The sequence below is a fragment of the Pleurodeles waltl genome, chromosome 3_1 (assembly GCF_031143425.1).
Source record: "Pleurodeles waltl isolate 20211129_DDA chromosome 3_1, aPleWal1.hap1.20221129, whole genome shotgun sequence".
NCBI lineage: Eukaryota > Metazoa > Chordata > Amphibia > Caudata > Salamandridae > Pleurodeles > Pleurodeles waltl.
The window spans coordinates 1886954072-1886979879 of NC_090440.1; the positions used below are offsets into that span (position 1 = coordinate 1886954072).

The 25808-nt window shown below is 41.9% G+C and overlaps 1 protein-coding gene across 2 annotated transcripts in view; it reads right to left on the reverse strand.

Moving 5' to 3' along the window:
* The window catches only part of PARD3B (par-3 family cell polarity regulator beta), a 2030765-nt gene that overhangs the window by 508298 nt on the left and 1496659 nt on the right, over window positions 1-25808 (reverse strand). For both annotated transcript variants that reach the window (XM_069225990.1, XM_069225989.1), the window contains one exon: window positions 10891-11001. In XM_069225990.1, coding sequence (XP_069082091.1) covers window positions 10891-11001 — 111 coding nt within the window. The remainder of the gene's footprint in view (window positions 1-10890; window positions 11002-25808) is intronic.

Below are 25808 nucleotides of genomic sequence, written 5' to 3' on the forward strand. Positions count from 1 at the left end.
TTATGACTTAAACGCTCTTCCTATGAACATGACAATAAGGTAAGACCACGACTGGCGAGACAACTCAGACTTAAATGGGAGAAGGAATATATAAGGGATCTAATGACAGAAAAAGGCAAAATAGCAACCTCTGATGTGGAGAAAACATGCGTCTTGAGAGAGTTCCATGCACGATTGTGCACTGCCACTCCTACGAATGCTCAGTCCCGAAGGCAATATCCAGACGTGGTGCACCTCCTGCAAGTGACTGCAGAACAGAGAGAGCTTCTAGCCACACCAGTTTGTGAGGATGATGTTTGCAAAGCCGTTAAGGCCTTGAAACCCCATAAACCACCGGGGCCCGACGGATATATTGCCCTTTTCTATAATATGTTCAGCTCCGACCACATCCCATATCTGGTTTCCCTTTTTAACAATGTGATCCAGTCAAGGGCGGTGTCACCCTTGATGGGTGATTCCCTTGCCTCGACAATCCCCAAGCCAAGAAAAGACCCTTGCTCTTGTGGCTCATACGGTCACATAGCTTCACTCAACCTGGATGCCAAGCTCTACACGAAGATATTGGCCTCCAGACTGGAGGACCTCAGCCAGATCTGATCCACCCAGATCAATCAGGCTTTATTAAAGCCCAGCAGACACACAACAACCTGAGGAGGATGGTCCAATTGGTAGAAAAGGCAACAAAGAAAAAGATACTTGCTGTATTGTTAGCCCTAGATGCAGAGAAAGCTTTTGACTGAGTGGATTCCCCCTTCCTCTTCTACAAACTATGGCAGTTTGGCTTCTGCAACCAATTTATTACCATGATCAAGGCCAACTATGCTTCCCCAAGCTCTAGAGTGTTGGTCAACAGGGTGGGTTCTGATTTTTTTTTTGCTCCACAGGGAACACAACAGTGGTGCCCCCACACGGCATTACTATTCGCCCTTAGTGTAGAACCCCTGGCGGCTACAATACAAGACTTGCCTGCTATTCAGGGGTTGCCGTTTGGATCCCAGATCCATAATATTTCCCTCTTTGCAGATGACGTTCTCTTGACCCTGACTTCTCCACAATCTTCTTTAGAGGCTCTACAAAGAGAACTACAAAGGTTTAAAAGGGTGGTGGGGTTTTCTATTAAGTTAAATAAGTCCTTTATCCTTAACCGAACACTTCCCCCCTCTAAATATGGAAAACCTGATATCCAACTCTCCCTTCCAATGGGCCAAAAAAGAGATGCCTTCTTAGGTATAAAACTTACACCCAAAATCTCGGACATATACAAAGCTAATTATCCTCCACTCCTACATCAACTCAAATTCGACTTTAAACACTGGGCGTCCATGTATAGTTCCTGGCTAGGACATATTCATGCCATCAAATTGTCTGTTCTGCAAATGTTAGTTTATCTCTTTCAGGGCCTTCCTGTGGATCTAGCTCGTGACTGTCTCCCATCCCTCCGCTCCTTGACAACCTGCTTCCTTTGACAAAATCGTAGTGCGTGTCTATCTCACAAACTACTGAGACAGCCGAAGGACATGGGAGGGAAGGGTCTTCCAGACTTTCATCTCCATAATAAGGCAGCCCAACTACAAGTTATATCGGAATGGCCCTTGCAGGAGTCCGACAAGCACTGGCTCCACCTGGACAAAGCAGTAGTGGGCAAGTACATCTGGGACGTCCTGTGGAAACTGTAGACTGACAGATAGCCCAGTGCCTACCTGAGTGCACCTACCTTGACAACACTTAAAATTTGGGATGAGGTACATCATACATAAGATTGGACTACCTTCCCCTCCCCCTTTACACCAATCCACTTTAATCCCCCCTTTCCCCTTGCATTACACAAAGAATGCTTGATGCTTGAAGGGAGGAGGGCTGTCTCACCATAGCTGATTTACTCCATTCGTACTCTGGAACACTGTCAAAGGGATGTTCATCTACCCCCCACAGAACACTTCCGCTACTTGCAGCTAAAGCACTGGGTCCTTCAACCCGACATCAGGGACCCAGAGCTCACTCTAATTGAAAGATTTGCAAAGAGGGCTGGGACATCTAAGGGTTGTATATCCTTTCTGTATTGTCTCCTGCTATCGACCACACACTCCCCGCAACCCAGATACAAACGCTTTCGGGAGCAGGTACTTGGCCAGGATATATCAGAGGCTAGCTGGAGTTGGCTCTGGAGGGATATTCCTTGCTTTAACCACTCAATTGTCATGCAAGAAGTTCATTATAAGCAACTGTTTGATTGGTATCTGTAGCCCACTAAACTCAAACATTTTTTCCTGACACATCAGGTCTTTGCTGGAGAGGATGTGGGCTACGAGAGGACTTTCGACATATTTGGTAGGACTGCCCGACTCTCCGCCCCATTTGGTCTGAAAGTATCACTCAGATCAAGGAGATCCTGGGGTACCCCCATACCAGACAACCACGCATTTGCACTTCTAGGTTTAAGAGATGATACCCTCAAGTGCCAAATCAAGGGAGATAGAGCCATTGTGTAGCTATGCATGGGAGCTGCTAAAGTTGCCTTAGCAGCGGCACGGAAGAAAAAATGGGCGCCATCACTTACGCAATGGCATGCTAGACTTTTTCAGGCGATTATCATGGAAAGGATGACCGATATCATGAAAAACAAATATAAAAATTTTGAATTTATTTGGGGCCCCTTAATGTTGTATCTATCTAGAGGCCTCACCCTCTGTGCATGCCCCTCCCACACAAAAGTGATCTAGCTCTTTCAATTTTTAATGGAGTGCATTGATGAGGTACCTGACCCGGAGGTGGTCCCTTGGAAGTCTAACATAGGCTAGTTCCCCCCCCCCGATACCACTGCTTAAACCTTTTGATGCTACCGCTACATAGTTTCAGTCACAGACATTTTTTCTTTTTTGTTTTAGGGTTCTGGGTTTCTGGGTGGGGGGGTAGGAAGGTAAGATATTTACATTAGAAACACTATGAATAAACATGGTGATGATGCTTATGAAGTATATAGGATATTCTCCCCCAATGATTGACAAAGGGTTATGACAGTCGCTGTATGCTAATATGAGGGGATTTGAGTTATCTGCTGTCACCGATGTTGATGCATGTATGATAAAAACAATAAAAAGAATATTGTCAAAAAAATTCATTAGGCAAGTTATAAATTGTGACTTCCTCTGACTGACTGCACAGAGACAGACGGTGGCTTGTACGGGACAGCACACACTAATTTTTTCTTTACAGCAGTTAGATTTCTTTTAAGGAAATAGGGCTGTTTATTTTATTTTTTTTAAGTTCAGTTTTAAAAAACATCAGAGAGAGATGGCAGTGGTCCCCTAGACCACTGCCTACTCCCAGTGAAGCTGCCCCCCAGTTTGCAAGAGGGGAGGGTTGCTAGGGTAACTCCTTACCTTTTGCAAATAAGTTGCTCTCCATCTTGATAGTCCGGTATCTTATCTATGGTTTGCGGCCAGAATTACGGTTACAAACCATTGATACACAGCGCGCTCATTGGGTATTTGGAAATGACGTCCAAACCAACAGTTCCAAATACCGAAAGAATAATCATTTCTAAATTCATATTAGAATTTGGAAAAACTTTTCTGACTCATAAAAAGGGTTTATAAATAAGAAAATCTTTTTACCAGTCACAAACCCTCTGGTTTCAAGTTTGCGAACGGTACAGCAAGCCCCCATAGCTCAAACAACAACTCCTTCCACCTTAAAACTCTGTGAAGGCTGGCTTATCTTCGTTTCAGCAACACAGCAGGCACGCTTGTCCCAGAAAATGTTCTTTGTCCCCCACCTGGTAAGCGCTGAATTGTTACCTTGAAAGATGTTCTTAGTTCACATAGACGCCTTGTTGTTCTATGGACAGATATAAAGGAACTCTAGTCTTCTGTAAGTCCCTGAACTGACATTGACTAATATCCATTAGTGTGTTTAATCCCTTGAAATTTATAAATGTACCACTCTTTTGTAAAGCGCTATGGTACCTTCGGGAATAGTCAGCAACATACAAAACTAATAAATAAGCACATTGATTTAAATAAATATCTAACTTCTGTCATCGGCCAAGTCCATTACAATAGATGCTCTGCTCCTGGGACTTGGGCCAAAAAAAGCGAAACCTGCTCTCGCCTATTATGCTACTAAACCAGCAAGGCATCTCAGTGAGTGAGTCACCACACAAAGATTTATGTTCAAACTGGACTTCTCAGGTTCTAAAGGCAGAATGGCAGGCTTAACCTCTCACCCCTCTGGCGCTAGCGAAGACTGTCACTGACAAGGGTGGGAAAAACACCTTCAGGATGTGGTGTGAACTGTATCAATTGTCAATATTAAAACTAATACTATAAGAAAGCAATGGTATGTATCTTCAGCGATTTTCAATGTATCTTTGGAAGTCGAAGAGTTAAAAAATGTTTTTTCTGTTTCACTTCTTTTGCATGTCCTTTCTTAAATGTGGATCTTGGAACGTAAGCCGGTCTGTAATCTTGAAGAGATACAGTTTTAGTTTATGAGCCAGACACAGGCTCTCCATTCCTTGGTAGCAAAAATAACATTACACTGTCCCTATTAACAGATGGGATGCATACTTCTTATCTTGCCAGAGGGCTAATAAAAGATACTGGCTCCTTTAAACTGAAGGACACATAACTCATGGTTGCCAGAAAACAAATCAAGAATCTGCAGTTATAAATAGGAATGGCAGTCACATGTATAGTATAAAATTAAGTCAGGGCTTAAGGAATGTAAAACCGGAGAAGTCACTTCCTAGGGAGTGTGACATCACCCATTAATCATGACAATGGGGCAAGGAGAATAAGTACACTTGTCACCTCCTGGAAAACATTTAATCTGACTTGGCTGTAAGTAGACAACAAGTAAATATTGGGATTCCTTAACTGAGTGTCCTCTTGCCTTCAGCTGCCAAATCTCTCTTCCCTCAGATGTAGATGGTAGTTATCTTCCGGCAACTGAGCTTAACAGTATAGCATCCTCTCGCACCATGCTGGAAAGAATTCTCTCGGACTGTGAAAGTATCCTCTGGCGGGGCTCTGGAAAGAACATCCTTGCGCAAGGTATTCTTTCACAGTGCAAGGTAAATCACAGGCACAGTCAACCATGGAAAGTATCCTCTCGCACTGCGATGGAAATCGCCTACATCATCAGCAATAGAAAATACCATCACGCTGCAACTGAAAATACGCGCAGCCTTAGGGATGGAAAGCATCCTCTCACTGCAGTAAAAAGAATGTCCCTACACTCTGAAGGAAAGTATCCTCTCACCCTACGATGCAAACTGTGCACCATCAGTGATGGAAAGCATCCTCCCACACGGCAATGAAAAGAATGACCCTACACTCTGGAGGAAGGGTTCCTCTCACATTCCAATGGAAATCACGAGCAGCCTCAGCGAAGGAAAATACCCCCTCAGCAACAGCAAATACCCTCACACTGGGATGGAAATCACGCGAAGCCTCAGTGATGGAAACCATCCCCTTACTGCAGTGAAAAGAATGCCCCTACCCTCTGGAGGAAAGTCTCCTCTCACATTGTAATGGAAATCCTGTGTAGCCTCAGGGATGAAAAATATCCTCTCATACAGCCATAGGAATCACATGCACCCTCAGTGATTGAAAGCATCCTCTCACACTCCAATGAACAGCATGCCCCAACACTCTGAAGGAGAGCCTCCTCTCACAATGGAATTGAAATCACACACCTCCAGTGATGGAAAGTTTCTTCTCACAGTGGGATGGAAGTAGCGCGCACCCTCAAGTGAAGGGAAGCATCCTCTCTCACTGCAGTGAAAAGGATGTCCCTTCAATCTGAATGAAAGAATGCCCTACAGTCTGAAGGAAAGTCTCCCCTCACCCTACGATGCAACTTGTGCACCATCAGTGATGGAAAGCATCCTCCCACATGGCAATGAAAAGAATGACCCTACACTCTGGAGGAAGGGCTCCTCTCACATTCCAATGGAAATCACGAGCAGCCTCAGCGAAGGAAAATACCCCCTCAGCAACAGCAAATACCCTCACACTGGGATGGAAATCACGCGAAGCCTCGGTGATGGAAACCATCCCCTCACTGCAGTAAAAAGAATGCCCCTACCCTCTGGAGGAAAGTCTCCTCTCACATTGTAATGGAAATCCCGCGCAGTCTCAGGGATGAAAAATATATTCTCATACAGCCATGGGAATCACATGCACCCTCAGTGATTGAAAGCATCCTCTCACACTCCAATGAACAGCATGCCCCAACACTCTGAAGGAGAGCCTCCTCTCACAATGGAATTGAAATCACACACCTCCAGTGATGGAAAGTTTCTTCTCACAGTGCGATGGAAGTAGCGCGCACCCTCAGTGAAGGGAAGCATCCTCTCTCACTGCAGTGAAAATGAGAATGAAAGCATGCCCTACAGTCTGAAGGAAAGTCTCTCCTCACGCTGCGATGGAAATCACACACCCCCAGTGGAAGTTCTTCGTCACGTAACTTCGCCATTTCACAAGAATTTCAAAGGCAATTAGACAGCCCTTGGAACACTTTAGTAAAATACTTGACACGTTTATATACTTTACAATTCAAACCACTGCACAATACATATAACCTTAGAGTAAGTTACGTTCTAACCTAAAAAAATAATGTATGAGCACAATCCGACTTCTTTATTGCTGCATTCGGTGCTTACTCTTTAGGAGCTAACACCAGTGTGTATGATACCAAACAAGTAGTCTAGGGGTGATGCCTGATGTAGAGGATGGGTCCAGAGAGTACTGCTCCGCGCTCATTGCCTGCAGTGATGGGCGCCTGAACAAGTGACTTGGCTACACTAACCATCAATGTAGAGGGGGAAGCCATCGCCTCAGAAGGACCAAACTGTACTTACCAAATGTGGTGTAGTCAAGAATATGCCAATCCACAATGGCACCCATTTCCTTAGAACCAGGTGAATCAGAGGGAATTGTGGATAAAGTGTACAAGGAGGACACAGATATATGTGGCACTCTCAGCACAAATATAACAGCCAGTGAACACCATCAAATAGGAGCTCTGATTTTTGTGGACGAGAAGGCAACTTTATAGAGCACTCCTCAATATAATGAGGAGTTATAAAATAAGGTCCTATTTAGTCACGTAAACATCTGAGACCAGAGAATCTTGGGAAAACTGGTTGGGAGGGTTCTACCTTAAGGCTAATGACCTTCAGTAGGTCCAGAAATGATGACTAGATTCCTGAAGGTGGTCAGATATTGCCCCTGTTCGTATGGAAGCCCCGCTTATAAAGTTACCTCTAAAAAACTACACGTACACCTCACCAACAAACAAAAAAGATGCATAATTGGGCCTTTGGCATAAGGCCAAGAGGATTAAAAAGCATCCCCAGATAAAGATCGGCCAGCAGATGCACCAGCAAGATAGTCTCCCGGATGTGCACAATTTTCTCCTCTGATGCAAAAGCACCTCCCCCAAAAGGTCTCCAATTAAAAAAGCCCTATGAGTTGCTTCATGCTGCAAGATGTAAAAGCTAAACATATTGGAAATTTGATGGACAACTACAGATGGTGTACCTGAATCTGGTCTTGTGATTCTGGCAGGAATACTCAAACCTTGAACAGCAACAACTGCCTGTGATCTGACATGTGAGACGTAGGTAATAGGGCAGCTTCTCTATATAAGGCAAAAGGTAAGGAACTATCTGAATCGATTGATTTTGAGGACCTACTAGCCATCACTTTGTGCCTACAGAAGCCAATGCCCAAAGTCACTTCATGAATAAAAAATTGTGCCAGAGAGTGGGGTATCCTGCCACATTTAAAGTACCTTGAAGAACACAAGGTAACTAGAACTGGTATATGTTAAGTTTGAGGATGCATGATATGTGGGTCAAAACAAAGATGTATTCAGTACTCTAAGAAAGACAAAGATGTTTTTGTTTTGATTTAACTTTAAGAATATTTATTACATGGGACTCAGGTGATGAATACAAAGTCAAAATGCTATAGATGATCTGGTTAAACTTTTTGTTCCTTGACAGAGGGGAATGGAGGTGGTGATTGTCTGTTTGGGCAAGGCACCAAATAAAGGAAGGACTGGCTTCTGATAAATGTATGTTTTCTATAATTACATATAACATAGTCTGTGATCGGCGCTTCCATTTCCAAAGCATTAGCTGCCTTCCTTATAATCACAGGCTTGAAAAAACATTCAGATTGGTAGACAACATATGTACTCCCAGACACAGGTGGCACTCTGACACTTAACCCAAGAGGCATGGATCATCTTCCCAGGACTCTTCTTTAGAATCATATGCAAACATATGTTTCTGTAATATTTGTGTGATTGTGACAGGACTTAGCAGCAGTAAATTGTAAAGGATTCTACGAAAATTGCACCAAGACAGATGACATGATCATTCAATTATCAACGTTTGCATTGCCATTTTTGCCATGGTTCATGGTTCTTAGGTAAAATTAATAACAACAGGCTAAGTCCAAGTAGGCTAAAAGTGGTGCTATTGGAGAGCGAGTGAAGACCAGGTTGAGGTGAACAGGGCTAAAGTAACAAAGTTTATAAAGTCAGTCACAGAAATGGACAGGAGATTAATAAACCTTACCCATTGGCCCAACTGCCAAATGTGTGCACTGCAGGGTCACATGTTTATCTGTGAGATCAACAGAGTGCCTCATGGGGCGTCCATTCAGATTTTCAGCCTTTCAGGGTTGATAAAAGAATACCACTGACTTGTGTCATATCAGTTTTCAGCGCAAAGAAAGGCCTTCAGTGGTGAGCACGAGCTTTACAAGTAGAATGTTGTGATACTGGAAGAGGTTAATCAAATATCAAGAGGTCCAAATATGTGCCAAAATTTAACAGCTGTGAGGAGAGGTCAGATTCACTCAAAACTGGAGGCAGTAAGGACCCCCAGATTCAACTCATTAGTGAAGTGGGGAGACATCAAATATATACAAGAACAGATGGGACCGCTTGAACATCTATTGTAAAACCTCATGCACTGATGTCTTAAACTTCTCGTGATATGCAAGAATGGTCAAAGAATAAACCTGCCACCAGAGTAGAGGAGGAGCTCACCTGCAGAGTTTGAAACAGGAAGGACCATAAGCTGATTGACCAGCCAGTTTCACTTGTATTCAGTTCTTTGTTAAGAGGGAGTGACTGAGGTGACTGGAGCAAGGCCAGCACTTACTCTTCTTATCTTTTTTCCTGGAGTACGCCTGCAGAAAACAGAGCACTACAAATGGAGGTATGTGCTCTAGACTCTAGCATAGACCTCAGTGGTGAGATGCAGCAACTGAATGGACTCTGGTGTCTGGTCTCAAAGATTAACTTGCAATTTATCTTCACAGATTTTTCCAAGTCTTAGTAGTATAAACTAGAAAATCGGTTGCTTATAGTTGTGGTTGACATGGATTCTGTAGGATCCACAGCAAAATACTCATAATCAATGGCCAATTGCTTGCTAACTGTTTTGTTTCCTTTCTTCTAACGTGTCATTTTTTTTCAGGTACCTTTCACATGAATTGTTAGTTTGGAAATAAATATGCTGTTGTCTTACTCATAGAGAGCCTGAGAAAGCAACCTTGAGAATGGTACAGAGAGAGACTGAGAATGTGAAGACTGGTTGTGGTCATATTGTTGCAAAGTCATAGAGGAGACCAAGGATGGGCACCTTCCCAGGACGGTCTTGGGAATACTCAAGCATGTTACAGATGTGTGATGCGAAGGGACTGGACAATTAAATCTTTCGATCCATAGGTGTTACCAATGAACAAATCATTGTTTACTTTGGACATTAATTAATCAATCTCAGTCAAATTCAAAAGGAGATTCCCTTGGACTTTGACAGGTACAGACCTCTTTGCCCTTGCCCCGCACTTTTCCCAAATGCTTGCTGAGAGAACTTAGATTTTCTTGGACCCACAAGAAGACTCTTGACCGAGCTTCTGATATGCTGGCACCTTCTCTTTTTTATCTACTTGTTGCCTACTGTACTCTCTTTTTGCCCCAGATGTCCTTTTGATGGTTATTTTTATTCTTAATTTCCTTTTTACTTTTTGTCCCCATGTTTTGTAGCCCAACTCATGCCAATTAGTGATATGCCAACTTTGGAGGATTTCTTTTGTTTTAGCTAGCAATTTAGATCATTCTACTTTGCACCAATGTTTAGTAGAGTTGGTCAAAGATTATTTTCCGAACACCAAATACTGTTGATGTTATTCTGCATAGCTGGCATTGATAGCTTGGTTTGCTTAATGTTGATTAGATTACGCTTCTTCCAAATGTTCAGACACCTTATGGTGTTACTGTACCTTTACAGGCTGTTCTTGATAATTGTCTATATGAATCTGAGTATTAGTTTGTAATAAAACCATTTAGTTTTATTTCCGATTTTGGTTTTTATTGTTTGGTCAAAGTGGTCATATTATAAATTAATGCTCATTAATGCCATGCTTAATTTATTTTACCCCCCCCCGCTAGGGTGAAAAGATTTGTTGACCTTGTTTTAGAGCATACCAAAATGCTCCATCAAACTGAAGAAGATTCCCAGAATCCTAACATCTGGAGAACGGAAGGAAGAGTTAAAGGACAACAAGGGATGTGGTGCCTGTAGTTATGGAGTCATCATTATAGGTGATTATATCAGAGGGCCATGGGAGGTACCTCTGGAACCAAGCAACACCTCTCCTCTGGCATGCATTCTTGGTCTTCTGATTCTTAGCTTCTGGGAACATGGGAGACGTGCAGTGTAAAACATGAGGTCTTTAGTGGAAGGAATATCCGTTAAACAAAATTTCATAATTGTCCGTAAAGTAAGCATAAATTCAAAGAATACTGAAACACTTAATTGAAAACTACCCGCTAGTTCCCTGGAGCAGTAAATGTTGAACTCACCTGTCTCGCTCTTCCTTCATTTTCTCTAGTTCTTCTTCTTTTATAGTGGCATTCTTTAGATTCCCCTTTGGCTCTGCTTTTCCACTTTTATCCTCTTTTTTCTTGCCAAATCTGATTCAAGCATTAGGAGTAGGGAAGACACAAAGGGATGCAAGTTAGTTGCAGAAGACAAAGAAATATTGACTTCTCAGGGAAAAAAATGACACCAAATATTAATTCATACTATGAAGGACATCAAAATAAATAATACAAGGTTCCGACTCTGAGATACGACTGTTGGCATTAGCAGCCAGAGGAAAATGTGAAAAGGGAAATATCTATTACTATCAATATAAGTTGTGGAGATTTCACATCTATGCAAAGCACATATCAAACATAGCATCAAATATCTGTAGAACTCAACCTGGCACTATAACGTCTACTCATACATCTATAGACATTTCGGAAAATGCTCAGTCTTTTAGGGGGATACAGATCATATAATCAGAATGTACATTTGTGACCCAGCTTATCACAAAAAAAATGAAAGATAATGACATGCGTAATATCCTATACTAACTTACATTCTAGACATATTTAGACAATCTACCAAGATCAAATGTTAGATTGTTCAGAATTACTTTTTTTTACAGCTTGCAAAAAATGACAGAAGAAAGGACCGCCCCAAATGCATAAGCTGTTGTTGAAGGATACTTTTCAATCATATTATAAAAGGAGAAGCAGGAACATATTCGGGAACTGAAGCTGTAGGTTTACAGTTTTCATGGCAAATATCTTAGGAAGGAGGTTAAGTAATGTACAATGTGAAGATAAAATTGGAAAAAAACTAAGGGCCTGAATTGGAGTTTGGTAGATGGGGATACTCTGTCACACATGTGATGGATATCCCGTCAGACCATATTACGGTCCCTTTATATCCTATTGGAAATGTGATATGGCAGCTGAGGTATCCGTCACAATATCCATCATGTTTGTGATGGAGTAACCTGTCCACCAAACTCTAAATCAGACCCTAAGTCATTGTTGTCTACAAGTACAAAAGTTCCCCCTTCACATTGTTTTACAGCAATGTTTGGTATTTACAAATGCCATGTGGGCACATAATATGTAAAAATGTGAAATCGCAGCACTATTTAAACTCAAAGGAAACAAATGTGATTATCTTAAATGCACTGCTATATAAAGTATGAGTCATTACGTAATAGTTGAATCTCTAAAAGCAATTCTTAATGTAGTTGTGTGTTCTTTTTCTGCATGCTTCTTTTGGTACTGATTAAACAAAGGCCAAACTGGTTAAATCAATTAATGAGCTCAGAAAGGTGCTGAACTCATGCAATACACCACTTTGTAAGTGACAACTAAAATAGACATTCCATGTATGAATCAGCAAGTTACTTTGATTTGTAATGTCCTTCGAAGATTGTTGTTTACATTTTGGGCATACCCGACACATGGTGTCACACTCAATCTACAAAGTAAGGAGCTGGGCTGGATTATATTTAAAATTATATGCTGTCTATTTATTAAAACATCAGGTTGAAAGTAAAGTGACAATGCAGGTTTTATAAGACTGGTATCTCACCCTAGCAAAAAACAGTAATTACAATTTAAAATCGAACTGAAAACTCAGCTTTTGCACTCTGCTAGCCCATAAATCCTGAATTACCTAACAATAATCCTGACCACTTCAGTCTTGCCTTGCTCAACCCAATCCTTTGTTTGGGAAGTGATCTGCCTGCCAAGCATCTCTTTCCTATTTGCTGCTGAAACCTTGAACCAAGAAAGCATACCTCATGTCCAAGCAACTCATCCTAAAATGCGATACCACAAGAGCCAGTTCCTGGGAATCTACCAAACTCCAAAGCCTGTGATCAAGATAGTCCCAGGTGGATGTGGGGGGGAGGTGTAGTAAGATGGGATCAAAGAACTGATTATGGACCCAGAGTCAGGAGGCCAGCTGTTCATGTCCACATTTGAGGAGGGATGTCAAAGCCTTCGTTTTTTAAAAGGAGGAAGACATCTAATGGGATGGTGCCTAGGACAGATCATGCTCTCCTTCCATGGAACCTTTCACTTAGACTTAAACTGGGGAGTGCATCCACCAGGTCATTCTTAAAAAGTCATGTTACGGCATTGGGGAAAAATAGATCTCCTGCACACCACTAACTTTCCATTCTCCAAAGAACTCTTGATGGCAACCCATCACAAATATTACAGCAGCTTGATGCTCCTTGAGCTACACATCTTAAGGTGTCTCTATATCTATACAGTTTTCACCAGCATGCAAACTGCTTAAAAAGTGTCTGAAATTCCTTGGCCAGTGACAGAGCTCCAGATATAGTGGACGTCCTGGTTCTCAAGGTAAACCTGAGATCTGAATAGGCAATATTCTCATCTAGTTCCACCTTACAATCTACCAACTGCACAGAAATGCCCAGGTCCCCTGCCACCATCAGTGTGTTACATTGTGAGCCATTAAAGTTGCAGATATTTTGGGCTGGGAAAGCTCCACTTCACCCTTTGGCGTGAGGAATGTCCTGGCCAGAATTCATGAGAGAGAAACACATTCTGACCCCTTAATTCGCAAAACAGGTCATCCTTGACAGGCAGACATATGGGAAGTTGGAGTAATGAGGTCCTCTGAAATTGATGGAAAAGCAAAGAACTCTGGGATTTTCCTAATCAAACTAGAGGCCCAAATTGTTCCTCAGATGGTAACACAGCAGTGCAGACTGGTCTAATGTCTGAATGAATGTCCTTTGTTGGGAAGAAAAAGGAGGGGTGGGTAAGAGACTTCTCTCTACCATAATCAGTCCTGGATAACTTGACAAACAAGGCTCACATTGGTTCTTCAGGCACCATTACACTATTATGGTAATGAAACTCAGTCCTCTGTCCCTGCTTGACCATCTTTCATTCTTTTCTTCAGAGGGAAAGGAAGCTCTGTGACACTTATTGTCAGAGTGTTTTCTTATGTTCACCAGATGATTCTCCACTAGGATTGAACATAGACAGAGGAAAGGAGGAGTCAAAAAAGATGCAAAGATCCCCCCGGTCCCCTTAACAGGTTGTTTTGTAAATGGATGGTGACACAATACCTGCGCGACACTGGCAGAACAACATTTACCACCAAAGAACATGTAAAATAAATATAAAATATAAGAGCAAATTCATACACAGTGAGCCACCATTGCTCACAGTGAAATCTGCACAGACTCCATGGGTGGCCTTTATTGGCCTTCCTGCTTCACAAAAACAAGCCCCCACACCTGTAGTTAGAGAGGGCGAGGGTCATGCGGTGTCATCAGCCTATCTACCATCCAAGTCTATTGTTAGGTCCTGGAGGTGCCAGACACGCACCAGAATAACAAGGGAGATCCTGTCTCTCAACCCAATCAGCATCTCATTAAGCTGAATAAGGCATACTGTGCTCGTGCAGCCTTTTTCAGGGGGAGACTGACACCATAGCAAGCAGTAGAGCCTACATCTGTACCCAGCAACAATAGGTGTATTCCCACCAAGCAATGCTCATATCTTACTTCAGCAATGGGCCCAGTCAAGCTAAACCCAGACTTTTCCAGAGAGAATAGTAAAAGACACACAAATAGAAACACACATTACATGTTTTGGTGCTTTTATTGCGCAAAATGCAGAGGGATAAAACCCACATATCACAGGGAACCATCAAGAATGGAAAATATTCAAATGTTAGCTGTGGAATGCAGAATTTAATCGCCACTGACAGCCCCCAGACAAATATGACGAGCTTTAACATTGTGAGGGCTACTAGAATTAGCCATTATGGAGGATCAATTTATGGGGGAAGGTTGTCTAAAGTATGTGGCCAAAAATGCAAATTATGTGGCATATTCTCTGGCAGTATTATGTTCATCCATTTGAGTTAGAAAGAACAATTCTGATGAAAATGACAAATTCGGCAAATTATGGGAAAAGTTATGTAGCAAACATGGCAAAATCATAACTATACAGCTAGCCCTGCTGCCACAGATTCCCTAAAGTCATTGACCATCACCATGACCCCTTGCTGTATAAAAAAAAATCAGCTCAAGAAAAGTAAACGCAATCTAAACTTTATCACTCCAATCAGTGCCCATTCCAACTTGCATTTTGCAGAAAACATCCTTTTCAAGCTACATATCCCAAAATAAACATGTAATATAAAAATACATAGCAAGTATCACATATACTATGTGACCCTGCCCCAGTCCGACCAGCCTTTGATAGACTTTGGTCAGTCAAACAATCCCCATTTCCCAAACTGGCCAGTTCACCTCTGCCTAAAACCTAGACAGTTAAGGCCTGAGGATGCACTTTCATTGTCATCAGTGCACAATTTGAAGCCTGTTATAGACATTTTAAGTGTTGGAACTATTTTTATGAGGCAATTGATTTCAGTGAGAAAAAAAAACAATGTTTCAGGACAAAAATCGATTCCACAGGCATGTTTCACTTAAATGAAATCCAATGCATAAAGAGGTGAAATATGACCACCAGAGCTGTCACTGACATTAAGGTCAACAACCTGGACCTTGCATAAGCCAATTTAATTCCATTAATGGAACAAAACCTCTAGTGTGTTTTCCAATGATTATATGGTCCTTATAAATGGAGGTGCACACCTACTGCACACTCCTATATGATGTTTTTTCCTCTGGCTGGTCTGTCAGTCAATAGATACTGGGCAATTATTGTGGAAGAACCTTTTGTTCACCATTTTTAACCATGGACAGAGGTAATTTTGCATGCCGAAATGATAATTAAGGTACTCCTTTGTACACTTTAATTACAAAACCTGCTCGTTAAAGGCTTACTCCAGTTAGTGCTAGGGCAATGTGAGCTGTATGATACAAGTAAACTCTAAAACTCAATTCAATGTCCAGTCAAAGCTGTGCTTAATTTGTGATTGTTGTTTCCGGTGCAGAGCACCGGCACTTATATTTGAGGGCCAGCACTTCTTTTTCTGCCCCAAGCATTTGCTATGAGCAAAAGACACTTAAGGGAAAGACGGAGGAAGACAAAAACAAAAAAGTGTCACAAGGAGAAAGCAGAAAGCTACAAGGGTGAGCTGGAGGGGCAGAGAGTGGCTTTAAATGGATTGAAGAGGCCCAAGATGGTTTTTGCATGAAGAGGCCCAAGATGGTTTCAGGATTATGCTGCCTCAGTAATCCGTGTTCGCACATTTAATTGCAGCAGCCGCATGTTTCAGAGGAGGGCTTTGGGCACCGGTGCATTTTTATTTACAATTTAAACAATGAGTCAAAGCTATATATTTTAAAATGATTTGAACTTTTAGGTAATAAGACCTTTTGGGACAGAGATATGGCCACAAACACAATTACAGTTATTATACTGAAACGCTCTATATTACACATTTCATGAAGCCCATGATATACTATGGGGAAGGGTTTGGGTGTCCAAAGCAGACCTCATCAATTGGTAGGTGTAGGATGCGAGGTGGTGATTTTGAGTAACAGGAATCTGGTAATCTGCGTACCACTGTAAGAGTGAACTAATTGGGGTCAAACTGGTCAAGGGTCACAGTTTAATGCACTACAACTACTGGTGCTAGATTAGGACTTCCACCTACTTTCCAGGAGCTGTATCTAAAAGCTGGTAGAACACCCTTGGTCTAGCTGTAGACCCAATAGGACTGGAAGCACTCTGAGATTACTAAATGAGACTGAGAAATAGAGACACGGGGTTATGGTCCAATGACAACTCCAAATATTGACATATCTGAAATAGTAAGGGCTGATGAGGAAATTAAAATGGTTTCACAATTGAAACTGTCCATAGCCAATGTTTTCTACTCTACGCCCAAGAATGAGGAGGAAAAACGTGTAAGTCTCTCTCAGGTGAAAAAGAGGCAGACAGGATTCACACGAAGACATGAACAGTAAGGGGGTAGCAACAATGCAGGCTCATCAAACTTACAGTATTTGAATGCTCTCTGCAGCGGTCACACAAGATCTCCCTCCATTGGCTCTGCCACATGGGGCTTTTTATCTACCAAGCAGCTCAAGTAATTGAGAAAACCTCAATGCAGACTTCCATCAGCTGGGTGTTGTAATTTCCTTGTCAGGGTCTACTCTTAAAAATAAACAGTACAGCTTCCTCATCTTTTAATTGAAGATGCAAGAACAGAGTGTGTCTCAAATTCTAAGGTCTGGTCTTGCCAATGAAGGGAAATCAACAACAATCCAAGCCCTATCCCTGGTAAAAGGCTTTGTGGCCTGGTTGACAAAGCCCTATTCTAAAATCCAGACAAAGTGCAGAATACTGGGCATGGAGACCAGTGCTCTGCTTTGGGAGCACAAGCAGGAAGCCAACGGCAGTCAAATCCCAGGCCTTACTTAAGATTCAAGCACTCTTCCATCCATGACAGGGTGTATCTTCCCAGGCTTTCTTTGCTCCTCTTATGTTAGGAAACAGAATGAGGATTTGCATCAACAGTCCATCAGTCAAGGTCCTATATATTTGCAAGGTAATACCTAACACAGACCATGAGACAGCAGGAGTTCAGGTGCTGTTACTTGCAGATGTTGCTCTAACACATTGAAGATATGCATTATTCCAGTTTATCCAGAGATTTCTGGGGTCTCCAGAGTACAGCTGCAAGGACAGCTGCATGAAGGTCTTCTCATTAACAAAGTAAGTAACTTGGGGAGAACTGGCAATATGTGCAAGTACTCAGAGGCATCCGTGGCACATAAGACTCTGCACTTCACACAGTCTCAATAAAACCTACAGGGGTCTCAAAGTTTATCTCATCCACTGGTGGTAAAAGAGAGGTCAGAAAAGAACTAACAGGGGAAGTGTGGCACAACCAGCTCACAATGCAATAACTTTTGTCCAAACATTCTCCTGTTTTCTAGGTTCTGCAGTAATACCAATGTGACATTATTATCTAGCAGACATAGCTACACTTAGGTGCACATTGCCAGTAAAGTGTGTGTGTGAGCCTAAACACAAGAGTTCACATTCAAAATATGTTGACAAAAGTATACTTTATGGCAGATAAAGATCCTGAGCACCGGCACCTCTGCTACAGGAACACAAAATCAGGCAGCCGGTTAAGGTACCACCACCAACAAGGCATGAGATTGCCTTTAAATGTTTACAAATGAATAGATCCTTTAAAATATGTGCAATAAAAAAAACTGAAAACAATCATGGGTGGCATTCTTGATTTTATCACAGTAACTGGTAATTACTCAGGACCGCATAACATTCCAATGTTTTTTTGCCCAACGTGCCATCTCAGATTAAATCCAGTCATATGCAAATCAAACTTGGCCCAGCTCCAATAGGAATAGTCCAGCCCGAACTGCCAAACAAGATTGGCTCTGAACCGGAACACATTCAACACGTTCTGTGCTCACTGTGCCACTGAACCAAAGCTGCATCTGACTAAAGAGGTCCAATTAGACTCAAACTGGTCTTAGGTTGCTTGTTATGAGACCTGGCAGTTTGGGCTGGATTATTTGTATTGGAGCAGAACCAAGGCTTATTTGCATATGGGCGGGTCTTAACTGAGTTGGTATGGTGAGTAAAAAAAAATATGGGTTGAGATGCTGCCCCAAGTAATCACCACTCTGAGATTAATTCGTGTATTCCATCCATCACTTTTTTGTATTTTTCATTAAAATACACACAATCGTTGTGCACATGAGCAAATTCTTGAACAATAAAAGGCATCATTTTCTGATGTGTTTTGAAAAAATTAATTATGCGCTGTACCTACTTTATTTATTTAGTTAGGTTTGTGTAGTTAAGACTAGGGTGTACTGAGTCATTATGGATGCTGAAAATATGCAAATAAATGTTATGAGGGGCTTCAACAGCATTTACCTATTGTAGTGCATTTCCCACCAAAGAAGGTTATTTTTTGGGTCCATTCTTATAATTTGGTGGCACCTTAAGGCTACTATTTTATTTTATGGAAGCATAGGACATAAATATATAGTTACAATTGTGCAATATAAAAGGAGAGTAGAAGAACCGACCCATTACATGAAAAATCTGATGAACAGTCCTTTGATAGCATCAGCAGTCAGAGGGCGATTTGCGCAGAACATTGTTCCTCATGCTCGGAGAATGGATGCAGATTATTAGTCTGTAGATGAAACAATCTTTGAGAACTTTAGTGGAATATAATGACATGCAGGTAGATGAGGGTGATCCAGGGCCCATTGAGCGTGATATAGAAAACCAATGTTGGGTTAAACGTGCCATCAATCAACAAAAGCAAGAAACACTCGGCATAAGAATGAGAGACGTATCTATTCACTAGAGTCAAAGGCACCTTGGGGCCTAGCACAGGACGTGTATGTATGCACGCCTGGGCTAAGGACATTGCAGGTGAGCGGTGAAATGGGCAGAGTGTTTATAGGATAGAGAATGTTGCACTCAGAAGGATGCGAGTGACCGACTGAAGGCTGGCTTGCTTCAATATGAAGGTTTTTAATTCTTTAAATAGGAGGATTTGGGGGGAGGGGGGGTGGTGTAGTTCTGGTCGCGCTCATTGGACACCATGTCCTGTTTCTTGAATTTTTAACATCAAGATTTTCCAGTGCGGGTCGCTTTTACTTTAGTGTGCCAGACAAAGAGCTTGCCAACTAAGTGTTGTTGTTTTTTTTTTAAACTAGACAGATTGTCTAGAAGACACAAGAGCGTGTTTCAACAGGGGAGTAGTATGGGCAGACTCATAAATGACCCTGTAAACGTGAAATCAGTATTTTTCATCCCCATGACCAGAGGATTTCGAGGCACTCCTAGTGATGCGGGATAGTGAACTAAGTGACCTGGGTTCTAATCCCGACTTCCTCACTGATCAAAAGTGTTTAATTGCTTTATCTCCAACTGACAAATCTAGAGTTAGAACACTTGAAGATGGGCAAAGTGACAAAATAATACAGTAAATTATGAAAATAAAAACAAATATTTATTGTGACCAAAACCCGCACACAAATACAAAAAAGATAGCGAATAAAGGACAACAGGCTTTTTCTCTGGGGGGCAGCGCTTAAAGAACAAGTCCTGAGTCTGTGACCATGGCAACATTTCATTCGCGCGTGGTGCGGGGACCCTTTCATATCTCCAATGTGGTGATATTTGCTTCCTGGATTAGAAGGAAGCAGGGCGCTCTGCTCCAGTCCCCAGGTCTCTAAGTGGGAGAAACATCTGGCGGCCAGCGCTAAGCAGCTTGTTAGTCGAAAGCTGCCACCGGGAATCACGCAGACAATTAGACGCACGTAGCCACGTCATCAGCAGGTGTCAGTGCGGGAAGCCTGCTACGCTCTCTCACTGAAGCTACAAGAATTAACAGGTGCACCTGATGACTGCAGCACCCCCATTAAAAAGTAGTTCGCCTCACGACGAGAAAATCTATACACGGATTACAAGTTTCCACTGCTGTTGCCGGCAGTAATGGGAAGGCCATTGCTTCACCCATTGGGTAGGCATTGATTTTAGCACGGGAGCGCCCCTAGCTGCGTCAGCACCGAGACGCAGCTTCCCAAATGAACTAGAAATTAGAGCGAGATAGTGCAAGTAGGATGAGTGAATGGGTTAGCCGGAGAGATAACGATACTAATAAGGTATGATTTTCAGGTCCACACGGGGACTATAAAAGGCTTATTAGCTGCCACCACTGCCGCGTGTCTTAAGTGATTTTATCTCAGGGCTCTCCAGCAGAAGAAATACTCTCCAGGAGCGGTTCTGTGCTTTGATGAATTACTTTCATACATACACGTTTCCAGGGCATCGCACACTGCTCTGTAGGTACTAACAAGGAAAGCTGGCTGCACGGCACGGTTGCAGACCTGCGCCCGTGGGTCTGCAAAACAGCAACTGGATGCGTTTTGCTTCATTTTAAAAACATGGTTGGATGAGTTATTAAAATTTTTTTTTTTTTTTTTAAATAAGAATCGAAATATTTAGGTCAACGAAAAAAAGCGTGACGAACCAATGTGCGCCAGATTAAAAAAACAAACAATCTATGCTGACAAATACTACCTATGCCTACACAATGATGGCAGAAAATAACTACCACTACCATGTACTTTTCCACTGTTGTCCAGCACAGGCAGGGAGACACACATTAATACTATGGGTGGGCGTTTAATTCACGTAATTTCGGGTAGTGTAATTCCACAAAATTACAGAAAAAGTATGCAAATTTAAAAATAATTAGACGAACTGCACCTTGCATTGAATAAATTACCCAGACAGTCTAATGGAGTAAATATTTACCTCAAATATGTAACTGTGAGTTGATTTCAAAACTCTGCTGCTCGTGTTTCAATTTGTAGTTTTTCATTAAAAAATGTCCAGAGCCTTCTGCTACGCTAAAAAGTCTACCTGAAAAGTTTGTTGACCACCCACATTAGAGGAACTGCCACTCGCATTCAAACACTGCAATTCGTGCTCAAAAATTATTTTAAATTATCCACTTGGGCAAAATATCGCTATCCAAACACTACCTCTTGTGCTAAATTTTGTGATGTGAAGGAATGCGTAATCTCTTTAATTTTGCATAGATTTTGTTACGCGAAATTACCAAAGTTACGCCAACTACGCCGGCGTAAATAAATATTTGCCCAGGCCTATTTAATTCACTATAGGTGTAGAATAAAGATCATCATCCACATGAACACAGCTTCACAGGTTTGATACAGTTATATTACCAGACTCCACAAAGACGATTACACAATTTGACGATAGAACAGTCACAAAATAGAGGTACAAACATGATACGGAGATTGCTGCACATTATATAATAGATAACGTAACCCAAGCAATTTCCTTCATTTAATCACAGATTTTGCTACCTACTGTCGCACATGCAGATAAAATGTACCACTCAATATTTTGAACAGGTGCAACACTGAAGTTTGGATTTCACAGCACCTGGTGCATTCGCATTCAAAACCTTTTCGAAGAGGTTGCCATCTGTGTGCATGAACTGAGCATAGTTAATTAGACTGTGGCTGAGCTGCTCCATATGAAAATGAACTACGATTAAAAAGCTACTTCTCAGTATGTAGAATGGAATTTAATAATGTTGACATGGAATATCACGTAAGTGAGAATGGTGTCTAACTCGCAAATTCACTCACTCCTCCACTTCTACATTCCCACATTGAGTTAAGCATCTGCTCCATAGATCTGTATCTAACCTGCATGCCGCTCTTGTCTTAACTGTACATGTTCTCTGACTGATTGAAGCTTTACTAGTCTGGCCTGCTGGATCTGTTCATCTGGGAATGGAAGATTGCACTTGCTGCCTTCTGTGAGAGTGGGAAGCTTGCTTTGCTACTGTGATCCTGTACCAATTCTGTGAGGAAGTAAAAATTGCACTGTTGCTGCCTGATTTGTATGTGTACTGTGACAGGGAAAGCATGCCCTTCTGCATGCCTACCCACATTTGTCCCCTATAGGAGTGATGCTTGCACTATTTCTGCACCTAGGTGTACCTGCTCTGTGAAGAAGAAATGTTCCACTGCAGTATAAAAGTGTTTCCGCTGCCTATTAATTTAAAAAAGGGTAATATAAAATATAATTTTAATATAGACCTGAGAGCTTAACTAATGGACATCATACATGGTGACAGAAGGGACAACACCTTATTAAAACTAGAGAACCCATAACCAGGAGACTGTAGAACCAGTGAACAATCATTCTTTTGAATATTATCAAAGCTAGATGTGGAACCCACTGATGAACTATGCCACACCCGGTAGGTGGGTTTCATCATCCTCTATGAGCACATGAATGATAATTCTTAAAGGTATGGCTCTTCTTTCAGGTGTCTTGTGCTTTTTGTATGTTTATATATGTTTTCGGAGACTGTACAACAGTCCATTAGTCCTCTCACTCCCTATTTTGTGTGTTAGCTACCTGGGTTGTACTAAGTGAGAGAATCCTGCAATGTTCATCCTCTTAAGCCATCTGCCTATTACTTATTTTTTGCGTTGGTGAAAGAAAGACTGAACCCTCACAAAAAATCTGAGCAGAGTTTACTTTTGTTTTTATGTGTGAAGCAAGTAGGTTTTGAAATGGACTAGATGACTGTGTAACAGTTTAATTTATACCTGACAAGTGTCTCCATGTCTTGTATAATGCCTCTGGTCAGTTCTGGTATCTTAGTCAAGATCATTTTGCACTCTGGGGCTTTGACCACATAAAGAAAGTGTTAAAACAAAAATATAAGCCCCACAATGCAACAGGCTGTTGGCTGTAGAGAGACAAATGACTGTTATGTTGTAGTGCAGTGGTTCCCAACCTTTTCATATCTGTGGACCCCCACTTTATCAATACTGGAACCCAGAGACCCCCATTGAATCATTATTGGAATCCAAGGACCCTCTACTGAGTCATTACTGAAAGCTCGGGACCTAATCTGTTAATATTATTAAATTTTCTAAGCAGTCGCGGACCCCCTGAGGAGGCTTTGTGGACCCCTGGGGTCCCTGGACCCCAGGTTGGGAACTACTGTTCTAGTGCACTTGACAAGTGAAATGGAAAAGAACATTTTTTCCTGACTTTCTGCCTTTTTTCTTCAGCGTTAAATCGCTTAAGCGGGTAAGTGGTCAGAGATAGTCTTTCCAATGCAAATATTAACATCTCACTGCAAATGAGCTGACATTAACATTACTTAGGGAAAAAACAGCATGGTAAATATATATTGTTTCCCAGAACACTACGAGCAGCAGAGACAGTAGGAAAGGCAAACCAATGTGGTGGAACCTCTCATTCAAAGCACCTGCCTGTGACCTGGCCTTGAAATGGAGCAGCACTTGCTGCAGGTGCTGCCCCATGAGGACTGCCAGTGAAATGCACCCTGGCTTCACTTTGATTCACGCATTTGTTCACTAAATGATTTTTTTGTTATGGCTGCTGTCTACTCTCAAAAGACTTCTTTGGACCATAGCAAAAGCTCACAGTAGGCTTAGAACCAGTGCACTAATTATTATTGGTTGACTTTCTTGTCACTTATAATTGCTTGCTTGTATTCAATGTTTTTCCTTCCTCTTCTTGTGTTTGTCCCTTTCTGGCAGCACAACTTCTTTACCATCCTTTCACTGCTAGGATTCATAGCGCTATTTTTTCTTTTAGCACTTTATGCGAATGCATGTGTTTTGTTGCTCTTTCTCCCATGTGCTGCTGCCCACACAAATACTGCCCACCTCCATGCTGCTTCCTCTTTCGCAAATCCCCAACTGGCCCATTGCTTCCCTCGTTCAGTCTTGTTTTGGTTTTAATTGATTTTTTCTTCCCACCTGCTTCTCTTCCATTGCTCCTTGTCTACTCACAGATGCCTTCCACTGATTTCTCTCCATCAGCTCCTCCTTCGTTATCCACCCATCCTGCTACAGTCCTTTAAGAAACATTTTCTTTATTTTTTCCATTTACAATTTTTTTGAGGATGAGCAGATGCCATGTGCTGCTGCTGGGCCACATTATTTTTGACAAATGCTTTTGAACATGTTTAATTTTTATTTTTTTATTTACCCCTTCAAGTGGCATCTACCATTTTGAAATGGTAAATATTAAATAAACTGAATGGTGGGTCCCTCGTGCATAGACTGAGACACGGTGCATACATGGTGATGTATGCATGACCATGCGTCACCTCGCTGGACCACAATAGCACACGTTCTCTCGCACAGGCACATGTATGCATCACTGCACTGTGTTTTTTTTAATGATTATTTTTGACAATGCTATACTGCACAGCATCAACAACAACAAAAAACTTTGGTGTAGCCAATAGATCAAAAGGCTTTGCCAGTGATTTTTTTCTGTGTTTTGTAATTCTGGTGCCAATTTTCATGCATTTCATCAGTGACGAAGCAGTTTTGAAATGGTAATAAGGCCATTTAGAATGGGCATTTACATTGACTAAAAAGTGCAAACTGTTAATGTCAGTCAGTGAAAATGAAATGTGTGTATGTGTTTTCAGCAAACATTGACTAGGACAATGCCATATGACTATGTTGGGTACCTGCTGGTGCAAGGTGTCTCAGGGAGTAATTTGGACTTTTTAATTTTAAAGACAACACCCCAGTCGAAATAGTGTCAGTATGCGCCTCAAACCCATCAACAAACGGATGGGGAACTGAAGCTCGAGGACTAGGTGGGGGAGAGCACTCAGATCACTAGCAGTCCCCAGAGGGGTCAAAGCACGGTGGTGTTGCTTGTGTTCCCATTTCCCCCATTCTTATCCAGTAACACGTAGCCACCTTGGTGCCAACGATTACACTGGGGAAAACATACACGTTATAGTTTCACGGCAGTCTTTTGGTCTCGGTGGAAGGCTCAGCTGCTTGAAAACCTAAGTGGTTTGGGGGTTCACCCTCTGTGGCCCTCAGACACATCAGTGATCTTCGGCAGCCCCACCTCCCACTGTGATGTTAAACTCAATAGAAGAGCAAAAAGAAAAGATGTATTCGTTGATGATAAGGGGACATGTAAAGGAATTGATGGATTGGTCCATTGAGTTTCTCAAAACTCTGATCATTCAAATGCAAAGTAGTGGCAGAGGTTAAAGGCTGAGCAGCAACAAAGTACCAATGCTCTCTTTAAACTAATCCCAGCTAGAATTAGGATTCTTCATGTATGGTCTTCTGGCAGCTTACAAGGTCAAGTCTTCCCCCTCCATTTGAGGATTTCATATGCTCCAGGTTTGGAATTATCCCCAAAATTAACACGGCCGGACAGGGAACCAGATAAGCTTTGGTAAAATGCTCAACCATTCTTGCTCCTCTTCCTCCCTTCTCCCTGTCTTCCCACCAATACATTTTGCGTCTCCTCTCCTCCTCTGTAACGTCTCTGATCTCTCTCACTCATCTGATGCTCCTGCGGCAATTAACCCCGGGGATCAGGATAAAGTG